Raw genomic sequence first — 24,865 nt, 5'->3', positions numbered from 1 at the left:
CAGTGGTTTTGTTTTTCTCTTCCTGTTCTGGAATTCCAATGACATGTAAGTTATTCCTTTTGATGGTATCCCACATGAACCTTAGGCTTTCTACATTTTGTTTTGATTTTTTTTCTGATTGATCTCTTTTCAAAGAAGTATTCATGTATTTTCTTCAGTCTCATTAATTCTGTCTTCCATTGCATCACTTCAGTATTGGTTACCTAGTGCCACTCTGACAGGAATATACCACAAATGGGATGGCTTGAACAAACAGGAGTCTATTCTCTTACAATTAGGCAGGCTAGAAGTCCAAGTTCCAAGTGCCAGGCTCTAGGGGCTGTGTGAAAGCCCCTCAATATTGGGCTTCAGCTCTGCCTCTTACTCCCGGCCCACTGAAGCTAGAGGCATTTCTTCACTCAGACAGCTGCTAGCTGCTGAGACTGACAAGCCCAAGGTTGACAAGTAAAAAGGCACAAACCCAATGTTACCAAACCACATGGTAGGCCATTAGTTTGAGTCCATTGAAAGTCCCAAGGTCAGCAGAGCATGGCAGACTGCTGAACAATGACACGGCTACACGCAGGGTTCAAACATGCCATAAGCTAGAGACCATTCCCAAAGTTGCTGCCTATATACTGGAAGCAGACCACATACCTAAAGCAGTTACTCAGCTGCTTGGGGTAGATCCCAGCATGGAGTTGATTGACAGTCTCATCATGGAGATTAACTACCACCAGCTGCCCAGCCACTCAACAAGGCCCAACCAAGTTGACATACAACTTTAACTACCACACCTTCTTTCTGCAGCCTCCCCAGGACATATAACTTCTCTGGTCCATATTCTGCTTATTTACCAGAGTGTGTTTTAAAGTTATGTTGACCAGGCTCCAAAATTAAATGACAGAATTTCTGTGTTTAGTAACATATTTTATTTTGTGTAGTATTCCAGCAATATGTGTTAACTGTATGCAGTGTTTCTTGTGTGGTTAGAATGGCCCACCACCAAGATTACCCAAGTTGGTTTAGGAAATGTAACTTCCTTGTGATCATTGCCAAAGCAATGGTAAATGACAGGCACTCCCATGACTCTCTGAATAGTTCTGTGTTTTACTCTGTAATTTCTTATCATATGTAACAGCATCTTCATATACTGTAGAATGTCAGCAAAATTATGCTGGATAAATGAATGAAATAACTCAAGAGGAGAATACAAGGGAAAGAAATCAGTAAATAGTCATCAGTACCTGGATGTGTTCTAGAAATTAGAGAAGTCAGGACAATATGTCAATTAAAGAAACCTATGATGATGCAGTAATTAAAGTTTTATTTGGTATATAGGGAATCTATTTCCCCCCTTGACAATAACATGTTGCACTCACTATGAATTTTGAATTTCCCCTTCATGATAAATAATTATCCTTTTGAAAAGAAGTGTGGTAATAACATAACTAATTAATTTGCTAAGTCTTTTCCTGATGTGCATATTCATGAGAACTTTCAATTCAAACAGTACTAAAAAGGAAGAATCTCTTAGAGGTCATCCAATCCATCCTCTTATTTTGTAGTAAAGGAACTGAGATTCAACAAGATTAAGTAACTTGTTCAGTGCTGGAGAGCTAGTAGTTTCAGAGAAGAGTTCAGCTTTCTACTTCAACTACAATGTTATTTCTATTTTATCTTTCCACCCTTAGCTGTTATTACTATCTTTTTTGTCAAGCAGTAAGGTATTCAGCATTTTCCTTTTGACCTTGCCTTTCCAAAACTAAAACCTAAATTGTGCCCAATTATAGAAATTATCTCAACCTTAGTTCCTGATATAATTAGCAGTTGTTCAAACAGAACAAAAGGGTACAGTGTGGCTTAAAATCAGGAAAGGTGTGTATCAGGGTAGTATCTTCTCACCACACTTATTTAGGCAGTGTGCTGAGCAAATAATCTGAGAAGCTGGACTATATGAAGAAAAACGTGGCAACAGGTTTGGAGGAAGACTCATTAACAACCTGAGATATGAAGATGACACAACCTTGCTTGCTGAAAGTGAAGGTGACTTGGACCACTTACTGATGAAGATCAAAGCCTTCAGGTTGGATTGTTGTAGTTGTTATGTGCCGTCAAGTCAGACCTGACTCATAGCGACCCCTCCTTGGGTTTCCAAGTTGGTATCACTACAGAAGTAGATTGCCCAACCTTCCTTCCAAGGAGTGGCTGGGCAGGATTACACCTGAGCATAAAGGAAACAAAAATCCTCACAACTGGACCAATAAGCACCACCATGATAAATGAAGGAAATATTGAAATTGTCAAGGATTCCATTTCACTTGGATCCACAATCAACACTGATGGAAACAGCAGTCAAGAAATTAAATGACATATTGCATTAGGCAAATTTGCTGCAAAAGATCTCTTTGAGTGTTAGGAAAAAAAAAAAAAAACTTTTTTTTTTTTTTTTAATTGTATTGTGATTTGGGTGAAAGTTACAGGGCAAATTCTTCTTCCATACAGCAGTTCAGGAACTCTGGTAGCATAGTGCCTAAGGCACTTGACTGCTAACCAGAAGGCTGGCAGTTCAAACCCACCAGCCACTGCTTGGACGGAAGGTTGGGCAATCTACTTCCAAAGTGATGCTGCCTCGGAAACCTAAGGAGGGGTCATTATGAGTTGGGGCCTACTCAACGGCACATAACAACATACAGCAGTTCACATACACTTTGTCTCATGACATTGACTGTAATCTCCCACAGTGCAACAGCTCTCCTCTCACTTTCTCCCCATAGCTACCTCTTCCCTGTGTTCTTCCCTCCCATGCACTCAAGCCACCTGAGCTGTCTCCCTGTGCATACACAACCCTTCTATTCTCCCATGACTGATCTCTCCAAGGAGTGCATCTACCTAATGTAAATGTTCAGCTCATATGCCTGTCTTTTGTTTGGCTGAAAGCCACAGGAATGGGTTCAATGGCAGACCTGAAGGGAAGCTAGGGCCATAGTCTTAGGGATTCCACCAGGCTCTATCAGACCAGCAAATCTGGTCCTTTTTTTTTTTTTTTTTTTTTTTTTAATGATCTTGAGTTTTGTTCCACATTGTTCTCCCACTCTATCCAGGAGCTCCCACATAGATCCCCCTATGAGTGGTTGACAGTGGTAGCTGGGAACCATCTAGTTCTTCTGGTCTCATAGTCATATAGGCTGAGCATATATAAAACTAAAGTTTTTGAAGACTAATGTGCACCTGACCCAAGCCACAATATTTTCAATTGCTTCATATGCATGTGAAAGCTGGATAATGAATAAGAAGACTGAAGAAAAACTAATACCTTTGAATTATGGTGTAGGTAAAGAATGTTGAATATACCATGGACTGCCCAGAAGAATGAACAAATCTCGTTTGAAAGAGGTACAGCCAGAATGCTCCTTATAAGCAAGGATGGTAAGACTTTGTCTCATGTACTTTGGACATGTTATCAGGAGGGACCAGTCCCTGGAGAAGGACATCATATTTAATAAAATAGAGGGTGAGAAAAAATGATGAAGATCCTCAACAAGATGGATTGACACAATGACTGCAACAATGTGGTCAAAATAGCAACAATTGTGAGAATGGTGTTTCATTCTGTTGTATTTAGGTTCACTAAGGAGCTCTGGTAGGAGCTCTGGTAGCATAGTGGCTAAGACACTTGCCTGCTAACCAGACGGCTGGCGGTTCAAACCCACCAGCCACTCCTCGGAAGGAAGGTTGGGCAACCCTACTTCCGTAGTGATACTGCCTCGGAAACCCAAGGAGGGGTCGCTATGAGTCAGGGCTGACTCAATGGCACATAACAACAACAACAACAACAAGGAGCTCTGGTAGCCTAGTGCCTAAGGCACTTGACTGCAAACCAGAAGGCTGGCAGTTCAAACCCACCAATCACTCCTCAGAACAAAGGTTGGGCAATCTATTTCTGTAGTGATGCTGCCTCAGAAATCCAAGGAGCGGTCTCTATGAGTCTGGTCTGACTCAACGGTGGTGCAGTGCCTAAGGCATTTGACTGATAACCAGAAGGTTCAGTGTTCAAACCCACCAGCCACTCCATGGAAGGAAGATGGGGCAATCTACTTCCATAAAGATTTACTGCCTTGGAAACCCAATGGGGATCACTATGTGTTGGAATCAATTCAATGGCAACGAGTTTAGTTTTGGGTTTTTTTGGTGAGTTGAAACTGACTCTACAGCAGCTAATAACAACAATGTCTATCTCGGTTAACTTTATTGTGTCTACCCTGTGAACATGTGTATATGTCCTTTTATTATAATTAATTTAAAATCATTTTAGAAATGTTATTTTATGTACATGCACATATTATATACACGTATATACACATGGATGCATTGAGGTAAACATTGATTTCTACTCAATGAGTAACTGCAGTTGTATTAGCTTTTTCAGATACCCAGAGAGTTAAAAAAAAAAAAGCCTCAATTACTCAAAACACAACTAACTCATTTGCTAAATGGCAGGAATAATTTTTCTTTATAATACTGATGTGAAAAAAAAGTAATAATAACACATACAATATCAAAGAAAATAGCTTCTGGGAATGGATATAGATTTAATTGAGCTCCTTTATCTACAATTAGAGCAGTAATTCCTGTCTTCTGAAGCACTTCTGGATGTGTTTGAGTCACCCATCTCTTGGATATAGTTGAGTACTGTCTTGGTTCTCTGTTGTTGTTGTTATATGCCATCAAGTTTGACCCAACTCATAGAGCCCCTTCCTTGGGTTTCCAAGACAGTATCACTACAGAAGTAGATTGCCCAACCTTTCTTCCAAGGAGTGGCTCTCTAGTGCTGCAATAGCAGAAATGCCATAAATGAATGGCTTTAACAAACAGGGATATATTCTCTTACAGTTTAGGAGGCTAGAATTGTGAGTTCAAAGTGCTGACTCTAAGGACTGGGTGAAGGACCCTTGAACTTCAGCTTCAGCTCTGAGTCCTGTTCCAGATCCATTAGAGCTGGAGGGTTTTTTTTTTTTTTTTGACTCATGTAGCTGCTGGCTGCAGAGGCTGATGAACCCAAGGTCGACAAGTAAAATGGCACAGTCCCAAGGTTGGCAGACAACATGGCAGACCATTGGTTCAACAAGGCAGACCACAATTCCTAGATTGTCAGGCAACATGGAGGCCAAGCCTAGGCCAAATGTAGGGTCCAGATATGCCAGAAAGCTACAGGTATTTCTCAAAACTTCTTATATACTGGAAGCAGGCCACACCCCAAGGACAGCCCTATTTCAAGTAATTAGGAACTCACAGAAGATTCCAGCATGGAAATAATTAAAATCTTATCATGCACATTCAGCTGCCTAGCCACTCAAAACCATGGCCCAATCAAGATGACACAAAACTTTAACTACCACATTTCTACCCCTTGTCAACTTGGCACCTGTACAGATCTCCTTCATTGGGTGGCCTGAGTCTCCTCATCCATCTGAATGGTGACCTCACCCCCTAGGCCTGGCAGGCCCCATTCTTCTGCCCCTTGGGTATGGCAGCCCTGCCCCCTCACTTCCAGGCAGCAGATATGGCCCCATCCCACTGGCACTCATGTATGGCAGCCCCACACTCCAGAACCACGTTGGTGAAGATCTGAGTCTTTGAAATATAGGAGGCTGTGGTGGTTTCACCCCCAGAGGCCATGGTCCTGCCCTTCAAGACTGAGGCAGGTCTGCTTCCAATTCCTTAGTCTCTCAGCTTCTGCCAGTTAATGCCTAAAAGCAACCCACTCCACCAGGAAGCCTCCTGCCCAAAGGTGTTTAACTTTCTCTCTCCATGGGCTGGCAAGTATATCACTCTGTTCTTGTGCCAGTCTCTAGGCTCTGCTGCCACCATCTCCTCTGCTGGTCTCTCTGGCAGTTTCTCTGCAGCGGTCTCAGCACAGGGATCTCAGGTCCAAGGACACATTCCACTCCTGTTCCCATATTTTAGGTATCTGTTAGAGCAACACCCCACTTTTGGTACTAAGTAAAGTTTATTATATATATATATATATATAGAGAGAGAGAGAGAGAGAGAGAGAGAGAGAGAGAGTCTTATCTCAGGGAAATAGCTCACTCAGTTGTAGCGGCTGGCAAGTCTTAAGTTCATCAATCAAATTTAAGATGGAGGCTTTTCCTGACTCATACAACTTCAGGGGCTGATGAACCCAAGATCTGTAGGTAGTAAACCAGGATCCAGATCCAACAGAAATTTCCAGAATTGTTCCAGGACATTCATATATATATATTGGAAGCAGGCCTACCTCAGAGAAACTCCCTTACAACCAATTGGTTGCTCAAAGCATATCCTTCCATGGAGGTGATTTTGTTACATCAGATCTCATCATGGGAACAACCACACCACAGCTATTTCAACCACTCAGACTCATAGTATAGCCAAATTGACACACAGCCTTAACTATTCCATGTACTTAACCATATGCATCACCCAGGGACCTACCAGGTCCTTAGTCAACATTTATTCCATGTTGTGTACTTTACTCCATTTAATAAATCAGGAAAGTAGAAAAATATGAAAATATTTACCTTATAAGGATAGAAATTAAGATCTCTCATAATTTAAAAATCCACCAAGAAAATCTATTTAACTTGAAGTTCTCATTCCTCCAGAGAATTCCAGTTAATTGACTTTGTACAAATTTACTAGAACCGTGAGTATATGAACTACATTTAGTATAAAGTGCTCATGAACCAGATTAGTGAAAATGTGATGAGTTGTATGAAAATATATAAGTATACTCTACTGTATATTTCCAATCCATTTGCTTTCTATTTCATAAGGTCTTTGGTCAGAATCAGTGTTTGGTTTGGTAAAGGGCATGCTGAAACTGTATTGGCCTGTGCTGTCCGTAGCCTACTCTTGCAAGGATAATAGAAAGCAGTAATATGACTGGAAATGGTGGGAAGAATTAGTCTTGGTAAACTGAGATAAAGTCAAGGCAATTTTTTTAAGGAAAAGACAACTGAAAACTAGTTATGCTTGAAAAGTAATATATTTTCTTGTGTATTTCTTGTTTATTTCTATGTATAGTCCTACTAAGGATATAGAAGAAGGAAGAAAAAATTAGGAAACACAACCCCCTGCCCTATTGTAATCTAAAGTGAACTTTAGAGAGAAGACATATAGATATTGAAGAAAGTAAAATACTGTACTATTGCAAAGCTAAATGTATAATAATAAAAATAAAGTGCCAAAGAAGTTCACAGAGCAGGCAGGGCAGAGCAAGCCAGAGCAGAGTTGGGTTTAGGAAGGAAAAGGAGACTCTTCCCCCACACTTTGATATAGAATAAAATTTCACTAGGCTGAGAGGACTTGCCCAAGTAAAAATAAGTTGGGCATATTTTGGATAGGGAGGAAATGAGATTTTCAAGAAGAAATTTGAGATGCAAAATGACTTTATAGAGGCAAATAATGGATTTGAATCCCCAGCAGAGGTCTTTAGACTTATCCTATAAGCTCAAGAGAAGGACCAATAAGATAGCATTTTATAGAAAAGAATTTTACTCAGCTGACATATTTTGAAGGCTACATTAATTTTTACACAATGTTAAGACAAAGAAGGAATAATGATTAATACAATTTTCTGTCTTTATCCCACTGGAGCATTTGCTAATGTGATATAGATAAAGGATTATAATAGGTTATTTTAATTGTTTGAATTAGGAGGCAACTCTGGACTGAGATAGCCCCTTCCAGCTCCAAATAACACCTGCAACATGTCAAATATGAGGAACATCAGTGTGGATGTTGACATCAAATGTGATTTCAGAGAGTCTCTTTGTCTGTGTATGTGATAAAAATTGATATTCCCAGGCTATTACCTTCAGCCTCACTCTTTGATCAATAAGTACTTTGTTTCTGAGTGAGCTTATGCTCTATTTTAGTTTTCCTTGTCATTTGTAGATGATGAATCCAACATCAATATCTCCTCTCTCCAGGGACAAATTTCTAACCACCTAAAGATCATCTGCTGGAATGTCTCAGAGGCAGCTCACATTCAGTCTATATCACCATTAAACTCTAACTCCTTCCTCCAAGCCTTCTCTTTTTTATTTCCCTTCTTAGCTCATAGTACTTCCTTTTGCCCAATAACCAAGTATGAACCTGATAAATCATTTATTTCATCCTTCACCACCACACACATCCACACTTTGGTGATTCTAACTCCTAAATTGGTGTTATTATTGTTGTTAGTTGCTGTAGTGTCAGCATCAACTGGTAGCAACCTTAATGTACAACAGAATGAAGTGTTTTCCAGTCCTATGCCATCTTCAAGGAGCTCTGGTAGCATAGTGGCTAAAGCACTTGACTGCTAACCAGAAGGCTGGTGGTTCAAACCCACCAGCCACTCCTCGGAAGGAAGGTTGGGCAATCCTACTTCCATAGTGATACTGCCTCGGAAACCCAAGGAGGGGTCGCTATGAGTCGGGGCGGACTCGACAGAACATAACAACAACAACAACAACATGCCATCTTCATGACTGTTGAAATGTTTGAGTCCATTCCATCTTATCAAGGATTTCCCTCATTTGAATTAGTTTTCTACTTTATCAAATATTATGTCCTTTTCTAACAATTTTCTGATGATGTGTACAAAGTAAGCAAGATGGAGTCTGACCATCCTTGCTTCCAAGGAGTATACTAGGAGTCTTGGTGGTAGAGTGGTTAAAGCACTCAGCTGCTAACTGAAAGGTCAGTGGTTTGAACCCACCAGCAACTCCAGAGGAGAAAGATGGGGCAATCTGTTTCCATAAAGGTTTGCAGCCTTAGAAACCCTTTGGGGGCAGTTCTACTCTGTCCTTCTGTTTGTATTTCTTCTAAGATTGCTTTGTTCCTTCTTTTGGCAGTCCACGATATATTAACTATTCTCCAGCACCACAAATCAAATGCATCTATTCTTCTGCCTTCTTTTTTCATTGTTTTTCATTATATTTATTAAGTTTTTAAAAGTTTTTTTAAAAAAAAAAAACAAAGATGTCACATTGATGACTAAGGTGCAACAGACCCAAACCATGGTCTTTCAGTCAACTTCTAAATAGTTTTCTTTTAATCCATCTTCTGACACTCCTATTATCTTAGTCCATGCCTTCAGCTTTTCTTAAGGCCTCCCTCTCTGCAGCTTTGCATGCTTCCCATCTCCACTTAGCCACTATGGAAATATTTCCAAGATGCAAGATCTGCTTATATTATTCTCCTGCATCTTCTCCTTCTAAGTTTCCCATTGCCAATATAATGAGACTCACACACTTTAGCATGACCCACAAGACTCTCCACAACCTATCCTGACCTTCTCTCACCCTATCTCTTACCATTCTTATGACTTATTTAACAGTTCTTCCGACCTACTTGCAGTTCCCTAAATGTACCCTATTTTCATTATCCTCAGGCCTTTTCTCCTATTTATCCAGTGTCTGAAATGTTCTCCCTCCAATCCCTCCACCCCTCATGTACATCTAAATAATTCTTCAAGGTCTAATCTCTAGGTCTAATCTCTAACACTCTTCCTCCTCACCCTCACACATGGTTGCTGCCTCTCATATGTGCTGCCACTCTACATATGGTTACTTCTATCATTATGCAGTTATTATCTTTTTTTTTTTTTTCTTTAAACATGTCATTCTCTCCTGCTAAATTGCAGGTTCCTCAAGATCAGGTTACATATATGACTCACCTTAGTATCTTCAGTGTCACAAAGCAAGTGATGTCAGATAACATGTCAATAAATTCATGGATGTCTTGATAAAGTGTTCAAGGCATAGAATTAACTCACAATAAAAGGAAAAAAGAAAGAAAGAAAGAAAGAAAAAACTATTTTATTTCCAAAAATGGCTGGTTTCAAAAGTAGCACATTATTTTGAAAAAGGATCTCTCCAGAGTTCTTTGGAGATCTTGTCTGGGGTTTAAGTGGGTATAGAGCCTGACTGAAAAACAGCTTCATCTTAACCTCCATTTCTAGGCTCCCTGATAATCTCTCCCAAGAGTAACCTGCATCTGTTTTCAAAAGCTTCTCAATACATAGCAACCTAAGCTATTGGTGAAGAGAGGAAACACTATAGATGATCAGAAGAGTATGAGAGAGAGTCATAGTTTTTATCTCCTAGAAGGGGAGAAGTTAGCAGAGCCTAGACAAATTAATAGGAGCTCTGGTGGTGTAGTGGTTAAGGTATTTGGCTGCCAACCAAAAGGTCAGTGGTTTGAACCCACCAGCTGCTCCAAGGAAGAAAGATAGGGCAGCCTGCTTCCATAATGATTTACAGCATTGGAAACCCAATGGGGGTCAATATGAATCAGAACTGATTCAAAGGCAGTGAGTTCAGTTTTGGTGTTTTTGACAGATGACTAGAATCTCAGGAGGTCACAGGGCAAACAGAGCCCTAGTGGGGGTGGGGAAGACTTATGAATAGCCCTGAAACATTGCAAGAGATAGTGCCAGAAGATGAGCCCCTGAGGTCTGAAGGCACTCAAAATACGACTGCAGAAGAGCTGGCTCCTCAGAGTAGAGCCAACCTTAATGATGTGGATGGAGTAAAGCTTTTGGGGCCCCCATTTGCTGATGTGGCATGTCTCAAAATGAGAAGAGACAGTTGCAAACATCCATTAATAATTGGAACTTGAAATGTACAAAGAATGAACGTAGGAAAATTGGAAGTTGTAAAAAAATGAAATGGAATGCATAAAGATTGATATCCTAGGCATTAGAGTGCTGAAATGGACTGGTTTGGGCCATTTTGAATCAGACAATTATATGATCTACAATGCTGGGAATGACAAATTGAAGAAGAATGGCATGGCATTCGTCATCACAAAGAATGTTTCAAGATCTATCTTGAAGTACAATGCTGTCAGTGATAGGATAATATCCATACACCTATGAGGAAGACCAGCTAATACTACTATTATTCAAATTTACACACCAACTACCAAAGCCAAACATGAGGATATTGAAGATTTATACCAACTTCTGCAGTTTGAAATTGACCAAACATGCAATCAAGATGTGTTAATTATTACTGGTGATTGGAATGCAAAAGTTGGAAACAAAGAAGAATCACTGGTAGTTGGAAAATATGGTCTTGGTGAGAGAAATGATGGAGATTGTATAATAGAATTTTGCAAGACCAATGACTTATTTACTGCAGATACCTTATTTCAACAACACAAACGGTGGCTATATACAGGGACTTTGCAAGATGTAGTACACAGGAATCATACTGACTACATCTGTGGCAAGAAGCAATGGAAAAGCTCAATATCTTCTACCCAAAACAAGGCCAGGAGCTGAATGTGGAACAGATCTTCAACTGCTCATATGCAAGTTCAAGTTGAAGTTGAAGACAATTTTAAAAAGTTAACAAGAGACAAAATATGACCTTGATTTTATCCCTCTTGAATTTAGAGACCATCTAAAGAACAGATTTGATGTATTGAACACCAGTGACCAAAAACCAGAGAAATTGTGTGATGACATCAAGAACATCATCCAGGAAGAAAGCAAAAAGTCATTAAAAAGACAGGAAAGGAAGAAAAGACCAAAATGGATGTCAGAAGCGACTCTGAAACTTGCCCTTGAGTGGAGAGGAGCTAATGCAAGTGGCAGAAATGACAAGATAAAAGAGCTAAACAGAAGATTTCAAAGAGCAGCTCAAGAAGACAAAGTCAATTATTATAGTGAAATGTGCAAAGACCTGGAGTTAGAAAACCAGAAGGGTAGAACATGCTCAGCATTTCTCAAGCTGAAAGAACTCAAGAAAATTTTAAGCCTCTAGTTGCAATATTGATAGATTCTATGGGCAATATATTGAATGATGCAGGAAACATCAAAAGAAAATGGAAGGAATACATAGAGTCACTGTACCAAAAAGAATTGGTCAATGTTCATCCATTTCAGGAGGTGGCATATGATCAGGAACCAATGGTATTGAAGGAAGAAGTTGAAGCTGCACTGAAGGAAGTGGCAAAAAACAAGGCTCCAGGAATTGACGGAATACCCATTGAGATGTTTCAAGAAACGGATACCATGCTGGAGGCACACACTTGGCTATGTCAAGAGATTTAGAAGACAGCTACCTGGCTAACTGACAGGAAGAGATCCATATTTGTACCCATTCCAAAGAAAGGAGATCCCACAGAATGTGGAAATTATCGAACGATATCATTAATATCACATGCAAGTAAAACCTAGCTGAAGAAAATTCAAAAACTGTTGCAGCAATATATTGACAGAAATGCAAGCTGAATTCAGAAGAGGATGTGGAATGAGGGACATCATTGCTGATGTCAGATGGATCTTGGCTGAAAGCAAAGAGTACCAGAAAGATGTTTACTTATGTTTTATTGAGCATGCAAAGGCATTTGATTGTGTGGACCATAACCAATTATGGATAACATTGAGAGGAATGGGAATTCCAGAATACTTAATTGTACTCATGAGGAACCTGTACATAGACCAAAAGGCTGTCATTTGAACAGAACAAGGGGACACTGCATGGTGTAAAATCCAGAAGGCAGTGTGTCAGGGTTTTGTCCTTCCACCATACTTATTCAATCTGTATGTTGAGCAAATATTCCTAGAAACTGGACTATAAGAAGAAGAGCATAGTGTCAGGATTGGAGGAAGACCTGCAATATACTGATGGCACAACTTTTCTTGCTGAAAGTAAGGATGACTTGGAGCACTTACTAGTGAAGATTGAAGACTACAGAGTGCAGTATGGATTACACTTCAATATAAAACAAAAATCCTCACAATTGGACCATAAGCAGTATCATGATAAATGGAGAAAAGATTGAAGCTGTCAAAGACTTCATATTACTTGGTTCTACAATTAACACTAATGGAAGCAGCAGTCAAGATATCAGACTATATGTGGCATCTGCAGCAAAAGACCTCTTTTGAGTACTGAAGTGCAAAGATAGCTCCTTGAAGACTAAGGTGTGCCTTACACGAGCCATGGTATTTTCAATCCCCTCATATGCTTGTGAGAGAGCTAGACAATGAATAAGGAAGACCAAAGAAGAATCAGTTGATGCTTTTGATTTATGGTGTTGACAAAGAATGCTGAAAGTACCATGGACTGCTAAAAGAACTAAACAATCTATGCTGGAAGAAGTACAGCGGAATGCTCCTTGGAAGCAAGAATAGCCAGATTTTGTCTCACTTACTTTGCTCAGGTTGTAAGAAGGGACCATTCCCTGGAGAAGGGTATCATGCTTGATAAAGTGGAGGGTCAATGAAAAAGGGGAAGGCCCTCAGGAAGATGGATTGACACATTGGCTACAACCATGGTCTCAGGTTTAGTAAGGATCATGGAGCTGGCACAGGACTAGGCAGTGTTTTGTTCTGCTGTACGTAGGGTCACTATGATTCGGGGACCACTCAACAGCACCTAACAACAACAATAAGATATCTGGAACATATGAAACACTCATTAAGTGATTAGACACGTAAACTCTAAACTCACTGCTGTCGAGTTGGATCTGTCTTATAGAAACCCCTCCTTGGGTTTCTGAGGTGGTATCACAAGTAGATTTCTCAATCTTCCTTCCAAGGAGTGGCTGGTGGGTTTGAACCACCAGCCTTCTGGTTAGCAGTGAAGTGCCTTACACATTATGCCACCAGAGCTCCTCTTAGCTCCCCTTAGACACATACACACACCAATTCCCCCAGCCAACCAGGGATCACTAGCTATTGCCAACATTCCATACACTTTAATGCCTCTAGGAATTTCTATTATACTTTGAAATCTTCCTGGAATTCCCATGTCCATTGTCTAGACTCTGAAAAGATCACATTTATGCTCTATGGTCTAACTCAGATGTCACCTTCCCCATGGAGCCACTCCTAACCCCTCCAGATAGAATTAGTTCTTATAATTATGATAATAACAACAAATATGTTTATTGAACACTTGTTTTTTTTTTTTTTTTTTTTTGCCAGGTACTACTTGTTTAAGTGCTTTGAATTCATCAACTCACTCCTTCTTCATATCCACTCTAGGATTAAGTTCTACTCTTATCCCTCTTGAATGAAAAGAGACAGGGGCTCAGAGAGGTGAAGCAGTTGCCCCCAGTCCTGTAGTCATTTAGTGTCTGAACTGCATGGGGTGGGTGGGTGGCAGTGGATATTCCTTTAAGGAGCTGGGTGGAGTTTGGATTCCCATTTGTAAGTATGAGCTCCACCAGACTATTAACTATGTTTTCATGTCCTTGCCTGTCATTAGATCTCAGTAACTACTGAATGAATGAAAGAGCTAGAAAGACAGACTCTGACCATGAGGGTCTGAAATTCAAGACTAAGAAATTTAAACTCTGTTCTGTAGTTAATAGAAGGTTATTCCAGATTTTAAGTAACAGCTGAGTCCTAAAAATGGTGTTTTGAGTCAGACGGTGATGGTTCTGTGGTAGAATTCTCACCTTCTATGTGAGAGACACAGGTTTGATTCCCAGCCAAAGTACAGCCACCACCCATCTGTCAGTGGAGTCCTCAGTGTTGCTGGGATGCTTAACAGGTTTCAACAGAGCTTCCAGACTAAGACAGTCCAGTAAGAAAAGACTGGCAATTTACTCCCAATAATCACCCAATGGAAACCATATGGATCACAAATATCTGATCTGCAGCCAATCATGGGGATGATAAAGACTATACAACATTTAGTTTCATTGCACATTGGGTCACCATGAATGTGAGTTAACTCAACGGCAGCTAACCACAACAACCTAGACTGTAGTGTATGAAATATATTGGAGAAGGGAACAACAGTAGGAGGCCAGGCGACCATCCCTCTCTGTCAAGACAGGGCAACATATACTGTGCAGCAAGCTATGTTTGTAAAAGGTAATTGGAGCAAAAGAACTATCTTCAAATTTGAGTTCAGGTGGGTGAGGGATTGGGCACAGTGCAGGGACTACTCCAAATATTACCTGCCACACTTGGTAGACTAGGAACTCCTGTAGGACCCAGAAACAGAAATTGTGACCCTGAAACTCAGTGCCAACTCTGTGTGTAGCAGTATATGAACAGTGAAGAACTCAGTCACCCCAATATCTTATCTTACAAGGCAAGCATCCTAGTATCGCCTAGTCTCCTAGTGTTTACCATTGCATAACCACAGACAAAATTGGGTACCTTCCATCACATTTACTCGAGTATCTTAAACTGAATGTCAAAAAGAAAGTGTAAAATACTTGAAAGCAAAATGTACTCTTCTTTGTAAAATGTTTCTTTTCATTTTTCATCCATTGAAAATGAAATCACAGTGAAAAAATATTTGATATCTATTACGTAGAATTTTACTCCAAATATTAATTAGTTACCATCTGATTTGATTCAAAAATCCATTGTAGGCTTAGAAAGGATAAAAGAAGTTAAAATTTAGCAATATATCTTATGCTTAAGCAAACTCTTAACAGCCACTGAAATTAAATTAGGATATAGACTTGTTTCTGGCAGTTTTCCAACTCATTTCTGGTTACAGTGCATATTTTAAAAGTCAGAGACCTGAGCAGAAAACTAATATGTGGTAGTGCTTTTAGGTCCATCTTCCCATGAGAAGGATCTAGAGAAACTGACTATTGTGTATTTAAAAAATAAATAATATTGGCCCTACTGCCAGTACTGCATAAAATACCTTCCTCTAATAGTCTGTCTCTGAAATAACACTGACAATTTTTCTAGAATTTCTTTAAAAAAAAAAAAAGATTCATTTTCTGTTCTTGACCCACATGGTTCAGTTTTCATAGACATTGGATATTCCCAGAGTATGACCAACATTATTTTCTAAAATACATATGGGGATATAAGGTAGATGATTTAGACAGAGAAAACTCACAGCAGAATTGATTAACACCTTAGAGAATACACATATTTTGTAGGCTAAGTTATAGTTTAGGAGCTTTAAGAAATTCAATAATACCTGGGGCACTGTTCTTAATTAAATTTGGCTGCACACTGGGATCACCTAGAGTATTTAAATATATATATATATACATACAGATGCCTGGATCCTAAGATTCTGATTTAATTGAGATGAGCTGTTGGACTGGCCATTAGGATTTTTGGAATCTCCCAGGTCATTCTAATGTGCATAAAAATTTTGAGAACCACTAACTAGACCATCTGTCTTTTTCTTCCAGAGAGTTTGTGACTTGCCCAAGGTCAGAATTAATCATATCTTCCAGGGTACTTGAACCTCAAAATGAGTCACCATCATCCAGCTGCCCAAGAGAAAGATTTGAGAAACCATCATTGACTCCTCCCACAAATTCACCCCAGATCTCAGAGCACTTACTTTGTTCAGTGGATTCTCCTTCTGATTATGTCCCAGTTGGTCTACTTCCTTCCATCTTCATCATCAACACTCTATTCCAGACCATTGTCACCACCCCTTCAGACTATTGCAACAGGTTCCTTACAGGTTTTCTTTTTATGGTCTTGCTCCCTTCTAATCACTATCCTGCTGCTGGACTCAGTTGCTAAAACACGTCTGATCACCTTGCTCCCAAGCTTAAATAGTTGTCAAGGCTTCCTACTGCCATTCTACCACCACCACCACTTACAGTTGAGTTCACTCCAACTCATAGCAACCCTATGTGTATCAGAGTAGAACTGTGCTCCATAGGGTTTTTAATGGATAATTTTTTAGAATTGGATCACCAGACCTTTTTTCTGAGGTGCTTCTGAGTTTAATATGCCATTAACATGACTTCAAAGACCCTCAAGAACTGGTGCCTGCCCAGCATTCTAGCATCACCTCTTGCCTTTCTCCCCTTTGCATCTTTGAGTAAAGTTCATAGGGAGCTTTTTCCAGTTTCTTCAATTCCTCCTGCCCTCTCTTGCCTTCTGGTTCTTACCCAAGCTGTTTCACCAGTAGAATCTGACTTCTGCACCCCACTTATCTTTGAGGTCTCAGCTTAAAAACTACTTTGTCAGGGAGATTATTTGTGTCCTTTGGCCTAGGATAGGTAGTTCTATTGTTTCCAGAGATACACATTCCCATTCCTGAAGCTTGTCTTCTTTACCAGACTATAAGTGTGTATGCCCCACTTCATTTATCACTGTGTTCCCTACTGACTGGCACAGAATAGGTGCTCAGTAAATAACTCTTAATGAATGTTGAATGAATAAAACCCCTACTTCTAGTTTCCCAGCTAGTTGTACTTAATTGTCAGGAAAAGTAGGATTGCTAAAACAGTCAATGGAAATTGATATTAAAATAACCAAAAGTATCACACCATCAATTGTTCAGTCATGATAATGAAAATATTGGGTGAACCATGTGAAGTTTGTCTCTGATTTGTACTTAAATATAAATATAAATTACATTGTCCTAAGACTACTTTTGTTCTATCAAATAAACACAACAGAAAACTGAAAAACACATTGCTGATTTCAATCTTTTAAGACCACTCTCTGTCATAACCATTTCCTTGGTTAATACTGGTTTGTTTGTTTTTGTTTTTTTCCTTTCAAATTAGATATTTATCTTTGAAAATAACATCTACTACTGTGCACAAGTCGGGAAGCAGGTGATACGCGTGGTTTCTACAGGGAAGGAAGAAGTCATTTACAATGGCCTCAGTGACTGGCTGTACGAAGGTAAATCATGAGTAGCCAAGAAGCAGGGACATTTTGTGGTTGCTGTTGCTACTGCTACTGCTAGATTGTTTGCTTATATTTCTTCTATTTTAATTATAATTTAAACTCCAGTCTTTGGGGCTTCAGGGAGCATCACGTTGTCAGCATGGGTCTTCAGTATTGAGCATGCACCTGTGGTCCCAAAAGTGCAGATGCTCAGATTCACCCTCTGGGCTTACAAGACTTCAGCTTCCTGAAGGACATAAGGCATATTTTGATGGGCAGACTTATTGTTTGAGGAAGTGACTATGCATTGGTTTCTCTACCCCTACTCCAAGATGTGGGTGCCTTGCTTTCCCTGGGGGAGAGGAGTGATGGAAAAGAAAGAAGAGAGCAAAGCTTTTAAAAGGAACCAACCTAAGTGATTTGCCATTCTAAATACATCTACTTGGTTGGACATTTTCTACTGCTGGTTTCTCTTTGGCACTAGAAGAGTAGCTCTGAGATCGGTAGGTACATGCACTATTAAATGATTAAAAATTTGAGAGAGCAGCTCTCTTCTTGGACTTTTATAACCCATCTCCATGCTGATGAGACCATTGTCAAAATAATACCAACATATATTGATTGCTGTTAAGGGCCAAGAACTGCTCTAAGCGCTTTGTTACCTGATACTTCATTTAATACTCAGAAAAATATTGTGAGGCAAGTATTATTAGAGGCACTTCACATGTGAGCCATGGTAAGATTATGTGATTTGTCCAAGCTTACACCAGGTGAAGAAATATTTATTGGGAAGTATCATTGTTCAAATCCAGAACAATCACTTTTATAAGAATCAGGAAGTTGTGTCTACTATGTTCATGTACCACAGCATTTGCATAATAAACAGCTTAAGCCTTTCTTACCCTATTGGCCTAACCCTGACAACAAAAATAATTTATCATGCTAGTCTGGCTATGGAAGGATCAAGGAATATATTGGATTATTTATCACTTTTTCTTGGTGTTATTTGTTTTCAAACTGGAATTCTGCATTGCAGAGACATTATGTATTATAAATTATAAAGTAGGTAGATATGTAAGCCTAATATTACTTCCCATCATAATGAAGTCATTGAGGTATACGTTCTATGAATTGATTTTTAAAGTTTTTAAATTCAAGTATAGTTTACATACAATAAACTGTACAATTTTAAGGATACCATTGAAAAAGTTTTGATAAATGTATATAGTGTGTGATTCCAATCACAGATTGGATGGAAATAATCATAGATTATTTCCATCATCCCAGAAAGTTCCCTAGAATCCCTTTGTAGTCAGTTCTCCTCCATCCGTGTTGCCCCTCCAGAGGATTTCTGTGTAGCTTGTTTGCTAAATAGTGGTGGCCTCTTCAACATAGCCATGTTGGAAGGAAGGCCATGTTCCTATTTTAGTGTAGCTCTCAGTGCATAAGCACCCCGGTTTTTTTTGTTTGTTTGTTTGTTTTTATTTTTTTTACTTTCTTTCTGATTTGGGTGAAGTTTTACAGAGCACATTTGTTTTCCATTCAATAGTTTATGCACATTTTGTTTTGTGACACTGATGACAATCCCCAAAATGTGAAAATGTAACAGCTCTCTTCCTGCTTCTTCCCTTGGTTACCTTTTCCCTGTGTTCCTTTTCCTATGCAATCCTGCCTACCTACCTTTCTCCCTGCACAAATGCCACCTTTCTGATCTCCCATGGTTGATTGTTCTAAGGAGTGTATCTCTCTAGTGTAATTGCTCAGCTCATAGGCCTATCTGTTATTTGGCTGAGAGTTAAACCACAGGAGTGAGTTTAATTCCAGGCTAAAAGGGTAATTGGGGGCCATAGTGTAGGGGGTTTCACTAGTCTCCATCTGACCAATAACCCTGGTCTTTTTTGTTTTTGAATTTTTCTCTATATTTTTCTCCTACTCTACCCAAGATCTTGAATTTTGATCCCTTTCTGAGTAGTTGGCATTAGTAGCCAGGCACCATCTAATTCTTCTGGTCTCAGGGTCATGGCGGCTGAGGTTTCCATGGGACATAAGTCCTTTGGACTAATTGTTTCCATGTGTCTTTGATTTTCTTCACACTTCATTGCTCTAAACAAGGAGAGAACAATAATTGCATCTTAGATGGCCACACACAAGCTTTTAAGATCCCAGTTGCTACTCACCAAAGTAGGATGTAGAACATTGTTTTGTACAGAGCATCCTTAAGAGTCCAGTTACCAAACTGCCTTCTGAACAGGAAAATAAGCATGAATTTTCATTGTCATATTTTGTCCTTGGCCTGACTTGAGGGTGTCACTGTAATGATAAGGAAACTTGTTTCTGTGCAACCACACTGATGTGAGCTGTACTCCCTTAAGTCTCCTTCAGCATCATCCTGAAGAGACACGGGGCACAGACTGGGATACCCAGGCCATTGTGCCACTTGGTCTTGGCTGCAGTCCCTGTAGATAGGAGCAGTGGAAAGGCTGAGCCAGTCATGTATTTAGTAGTTTCTGGGAGTCCCTGAGTGGTGCAAATGATTAACAAACTCAGCTGCTAAGAAAAAGGCTGGCAGTTCAAGTCCACTCAGAGGTGCCTTGGAAGCAAGGCCTGGCATTCTGCTTCCAAAAAGCATCTGTTGAAAACATTATGGAGCACAGTTGTACTCTGACACATATGGGGTCGTCGTGAGTCAGAGTTGGTCTGTATGTGACTAATTGCTGCTGTTAATAGCGAACATTCCTAAGTCCTGTGATTGTTGTTGTTGTTGTTATGTGCCGTCAAGTCGGCCCCGACTCATAGCGACCCCTCCTTGGGTTTCCGAGGCAGTATCACTACGGAAGTAGGATTGCCCAACCTTCCTTCTGAGGAGTGGCTGGTGGGTTTGAACCGCCAGCCTTCTGGTTAGCAGTCAAGTGCTTTAGCCACTGTGCTACCAGAGCTCCCAGTCCTGTGATTACTGACCTTAAAACAGAAACAAAAACAAAACAGTAAGTCTTATTCCTAAGAATAACTAGAAACTCTTTTTATGCTTGCTGCTTGACATCAAAAATGTCTCTAATAGGTCTTTTAGTTTGTTTTACAATATAAAAGAGAAGGCTTGATATCTAAATGGGAAAGAGAGCAGCACAATAACTTGAAATCAGAACATTAAATAGTTAAAAGTAAGGTTTCAGAGTCACAAAGACTCTAAACCCAGGTCAGTCATTTGCTAGGCTAGTGAACTCGGGAAAATTACTCCTACTTCATGGACTTCAACTTTCTCATCGAATAATGCCATCAAATGCAAGGTGTTTTAATGGGTTACATAAGATTATGAATGTATTTAGGAAATAATATGAAATAGTCAGCAAATGCTAATTATGGCTTTTGTCTCTTATAACAAAAATAATAACTACTATGAATAATAAGGAGCTCTGGTAGCATAATACCTAAGGCACTTGACTGCTAACCAGAAGGCTGGTGGTTCAAACCCACCAGCCACTCCTCGGAAGGAAGGTTGGGCAATCTACTTCCATAGTGACACCGCCTCAGAAACCCAAGGAAGGGTCACTATGAGTCGGGTCCGACTTGATGGCACACAACAAAACAAATGAATAATAAGAATTAGAGTGCTTTTTACCACTATTGCTATAACTAGTTACTGTTATTTTTATTGTGAAGAAAGAAAAATGGAAGGGAAAAAAGGCCTAAGGCACTAATAAAGGAAGAGTTTCTAGTGTCACAGTTTCTCTGAAGGGTGGCCTACAGAGCAGCAAAGACTTGCAGACTCTGGAGGCTGGCCTTCCCAAGTGGTCATGCAGCCACTGTCACAGAAATTGCCTGATCTGAGAGTTCCAGAGAGATCTGTGCAAATAGCAAACCTGAGGCCCTGGAAAAAGAAAAGACCCCTGGAGTATCGGTTGCAATTGCCTAGGTATGCTCTGGGATTAATCTTCTTTTAAAAATCCATAACCAGGAGATTTAAAATATCTTTTTTAGTATCTTCTTAATAAAATAAAAAGTTCATTGCTTTGCAATTCAAGTTAAGCTTTTGCTTTGGCAAATCCATTGAAAGGACATTTTTCTTCAAGGCATTTACTCAAAATTGTGTTGATTTGATAACAGAGCCCCAAATATTTTAAATCAATCACAGTTGATGTGGCAGCTTAATCTACTTAGTAGTGCTATTCCCTGGAAGGTTATATATGCTGAAGCTTAGATTTCTTTAAGTTGGAAACAAAAGAACCTCAGGGATTCTTGTTTATTTTTAATAGTGGGAAGGTAAACTTTGAAGGTTCTCTTTGCCTAGTTTGTGACTTAACTATTTCACTACCAGACTCTTCCTTTAAAAAAAAAAAAAAAAAATGTATGGAGAGGAAAAATACCGTTTGCAGAGGGCCTGACACAGAGCAGATGTTAGTTCTGAGAAGAAGCTAAGCTAAATGGGAAGAAACCACTGCAGTTCACAAGACTTGTTGGCAGTAAAATACAATATTGATTTGTTTTGTTTCCCAAAAGAATCTTAAAAATATTGAACACTGCAGAATATTGGGGCCTGTGGGAGAGATGAGGTAGGAGACATGGGAGCAACCAAGCATCTCCAGTATCTCCAGTACTTGGCCAAAGGTTTGCACATACTCTGTAGGAAGACCCTTCTCAAATTAACCAAAGCAATCCCCTACAGTGCTGAAATGCCAACTGAAGAGACAAACTAATACCGAAGGCTGTTTTACAATTCTTTAGGCTATTTCTTAAAGCATCTTTTAAAGAATCAATACTAATGACATAATAATTCTTTTATTGGAATGAAGTGCCCTGAGAGATATCAACAAAAGGTCAAATGGACCCTGATCTGGATAAATTTGTTACTTAATGGTTTATTTTTTGTGTAATCACATACTGCCAAAGGGGCAAGGAGGCCACATTTTCCCACCTCCTCTAACCCCACAAGAGGAAGACAGAATCACCATCAGTAGCCCAAGGCTTATTCCTGCAAGGCCAGACATGCTGCCTCCCTCCAGCCCTTTCACCAATGCTGACGCCAACCATTCTTCCCACAGCACCCACCACCTTTCTGCTGGGTTCGATAATTCACTGCAGTGGCCAAACAGAACTCACAGATTATGGGATTTATTAGGGAAGCAACAGGCTACACTTCAAGTTCAGAAACACACTCAGTCTCTCACAGGCAGCCATCTCACTTAACAGCCAGCAGTCTCTCTCTCAGCAATGCAAGTCTCTCAGGAGTGCATTTCTCTCAGCAGCACATCTTTCTCAGCCAGCATTCAGAGAGACTCCTTCTGCCTCTAGGAGGGCTCCTTTTGAGCCTGGCAGAGTGGCCAAACTAACCATTCCCAACATCAGAATTCTATATACCTGAGAGAGAAAGAACTTCCCAGAAGATTGCTTCATGCCACTCACAACAAATATACCCCAGATGGATAACTTTAACAATCAGGATCTACTCAGTTACTCATGGCAAATTCCACCAAAGACTTATGGCTAGAAAAGCCACACTATATAATTTACCATGCCACACATACACATACCTTATAATTTTGAATATTAAAAGAAGCAGGCACTTGGTGGAGAGGGAGGCAGGGAATGCTTTTATCATTAAAAAAAAAAAAAAAAAACCTTATCACAACCAAAGCATTTATGGAATTACAATTCCATAATAACAACTATTATGATAATTTATGGAATTATAAATATCAATGGTATAATTCTGAATTTATCTCTTTCTACAAGAAATAGATCACTAAAAGAAAATGGACTGTTTCTGTGTCATCCAAATTATCCTAAACTTTCTAAATTCCATGAATGCACATAAAATTATTTATTCCATTTGCAAATGGAAGAAATGACAAGATAAAAGAGCTGAACCGAAGATTTCAAACAGCAGCTCGAGCAGAAAAAGCTAATTACTATAATGAAATGTGCAAAGACCTGGAGTTAGAAAACCAAAAGGGAAGAACACGCTCAAGCTGAAACAATTGAGGAAAAAATTTAAGCCTTGAGTTGCAATATTGAAAGATTCTATGGGCCAAATAGTGAATGAAGCAGGGAACATCAAAAGAAGATGGAAGGGAGTTCCGGCAAGATTGCGGACTAAGCAGAAAGACTGCACAGACCCTCTTCAACAAAGAAAAGGGAAACCAATTAAAAGAGACACAGAAGATAATCCTGGAATGCTGAGCCTAGAAGGGAAGGATATAGAAGTAGACTAAACCCAAATAGCAGAAGAAGTTGTGTGAAAATACCAAAAAAGGAGACATATGGAGCTGCGGTCTGGCAGCGATCCTGAGTGATCCTGACAGCACAGACAGCTTGGAGATTCCTGAGTGGTGGTAGGACTTAAGAATTAACCTAAAAATCACCCTGCTAGCCAGGGACTGCATGGAGGACTGCTCCAGTGGCTGGGGAATAAATGGAGAAGGTAAAGAGAAAGGAGGGCTGAACTGTGGACTTTTGCTGGTCCAGAGGGCACTGCCATTTTGAAGGTCTAAAAGCAGCTTGAATATTTTGATAAAGAGACAGCACTCTCACAGATTCCCGGGGCTTAAGAACACATTCTGCTTTTGAGCACCCCAAGGGCCCTCCAGGCCTGCAAGACTGAAAAGGTTTTTGAAAGTTCTTCAATTGTAATTTGTGCCTAATTGAGTGGGAGACAACAACAGTCCCCATAACACACAACTACACCCACACCTCCTGCAACTTCATGTACTGAACGAGAACCTCTACCTCCTTCTGCACCAATGGGCCAACAATAAAAAACCACCAAAAGAGCCAGAATCACCCTTGACTGCTCTTCACAAACAGTTAACAGAGATCTAAATACAACAATGCCATGGAGAAAACAGACCATCACAGTCCACACAAAGAAGCAAGATAAAGTGGTAGAAACAAGGGAGCTGGATAAAGACCCAGAAAACATCCCTGAGGAAGAAGCAGCATTGGAACTCTCTGATAAGGAATTCAAAACAATCATATTTAGGTATCTTCAAAGGATTGAGAGACAGACCAAAGAAAACACCTTACAAGAATTTTGGAAAAAAATACAAGAAAAAAATGTCAAAATAAATGAAAAATTAGAAATAATTTAAATTCTACAGATAGAAATCCAGAAGATTAATACTAAATTGTCAGAAATAGATAACACATTGGAAGGGCAATGGAGTAGAATTGATGCAATGGAAGACAGAATTAATGAGACTGAAGAAAATACATGAATACTTCTTTGGAAAGGGATCAATCAGAAAAAAAAAATCAAAACAAAATGAAGAAAGCCTA

At 39.6% G+C, this 24,865-nt stretch overlaps 1 protein-coding gene across 1 annotated transcript in view; it reads left to right on the top strand.

The window, feature by feature from the left end:
• Positions 1-24,865, top strand: part of DPP6 (dipeptidyl peptidase like 6) — a 1,548,106-nt gene that overhangs the window by 1,186,925 nt on the left and 336,316 nt on the right. The window contains exon 8 of the mRNA XM_007952098.2: positions 17,491-17,611. Within this exon, the coding sequence (XP_007950289.1) occupies positions 17,491-17,611 (121 nt within the window). The remainder of the gene's footprint in view (positions 1-17,490; positions 17,612-24,865) is intronic.

Source organism: Orycteropus afer, unplaced genomic scaffold, assembly GCF_000298275.1.
Source record: "Orycteropus afer afer isolate SDZICR_OR568_19922 unplaced genomic scaffold, OryAfe1.0 scaffold00324, whole genome shotgun sequence".
Classification (NCBI taxonomy): Eukaryota; Metazoa; Chordata; class Mammalia; order Tubulidentata; family Orycteropodidae; genus Orycteropus; species Orycteropus afer.
The sequence above is the reverse complement of the archived record's forward strand: the minus strand, read 5'-3'. Positions and strand labels throughout refer to the sequence as shown.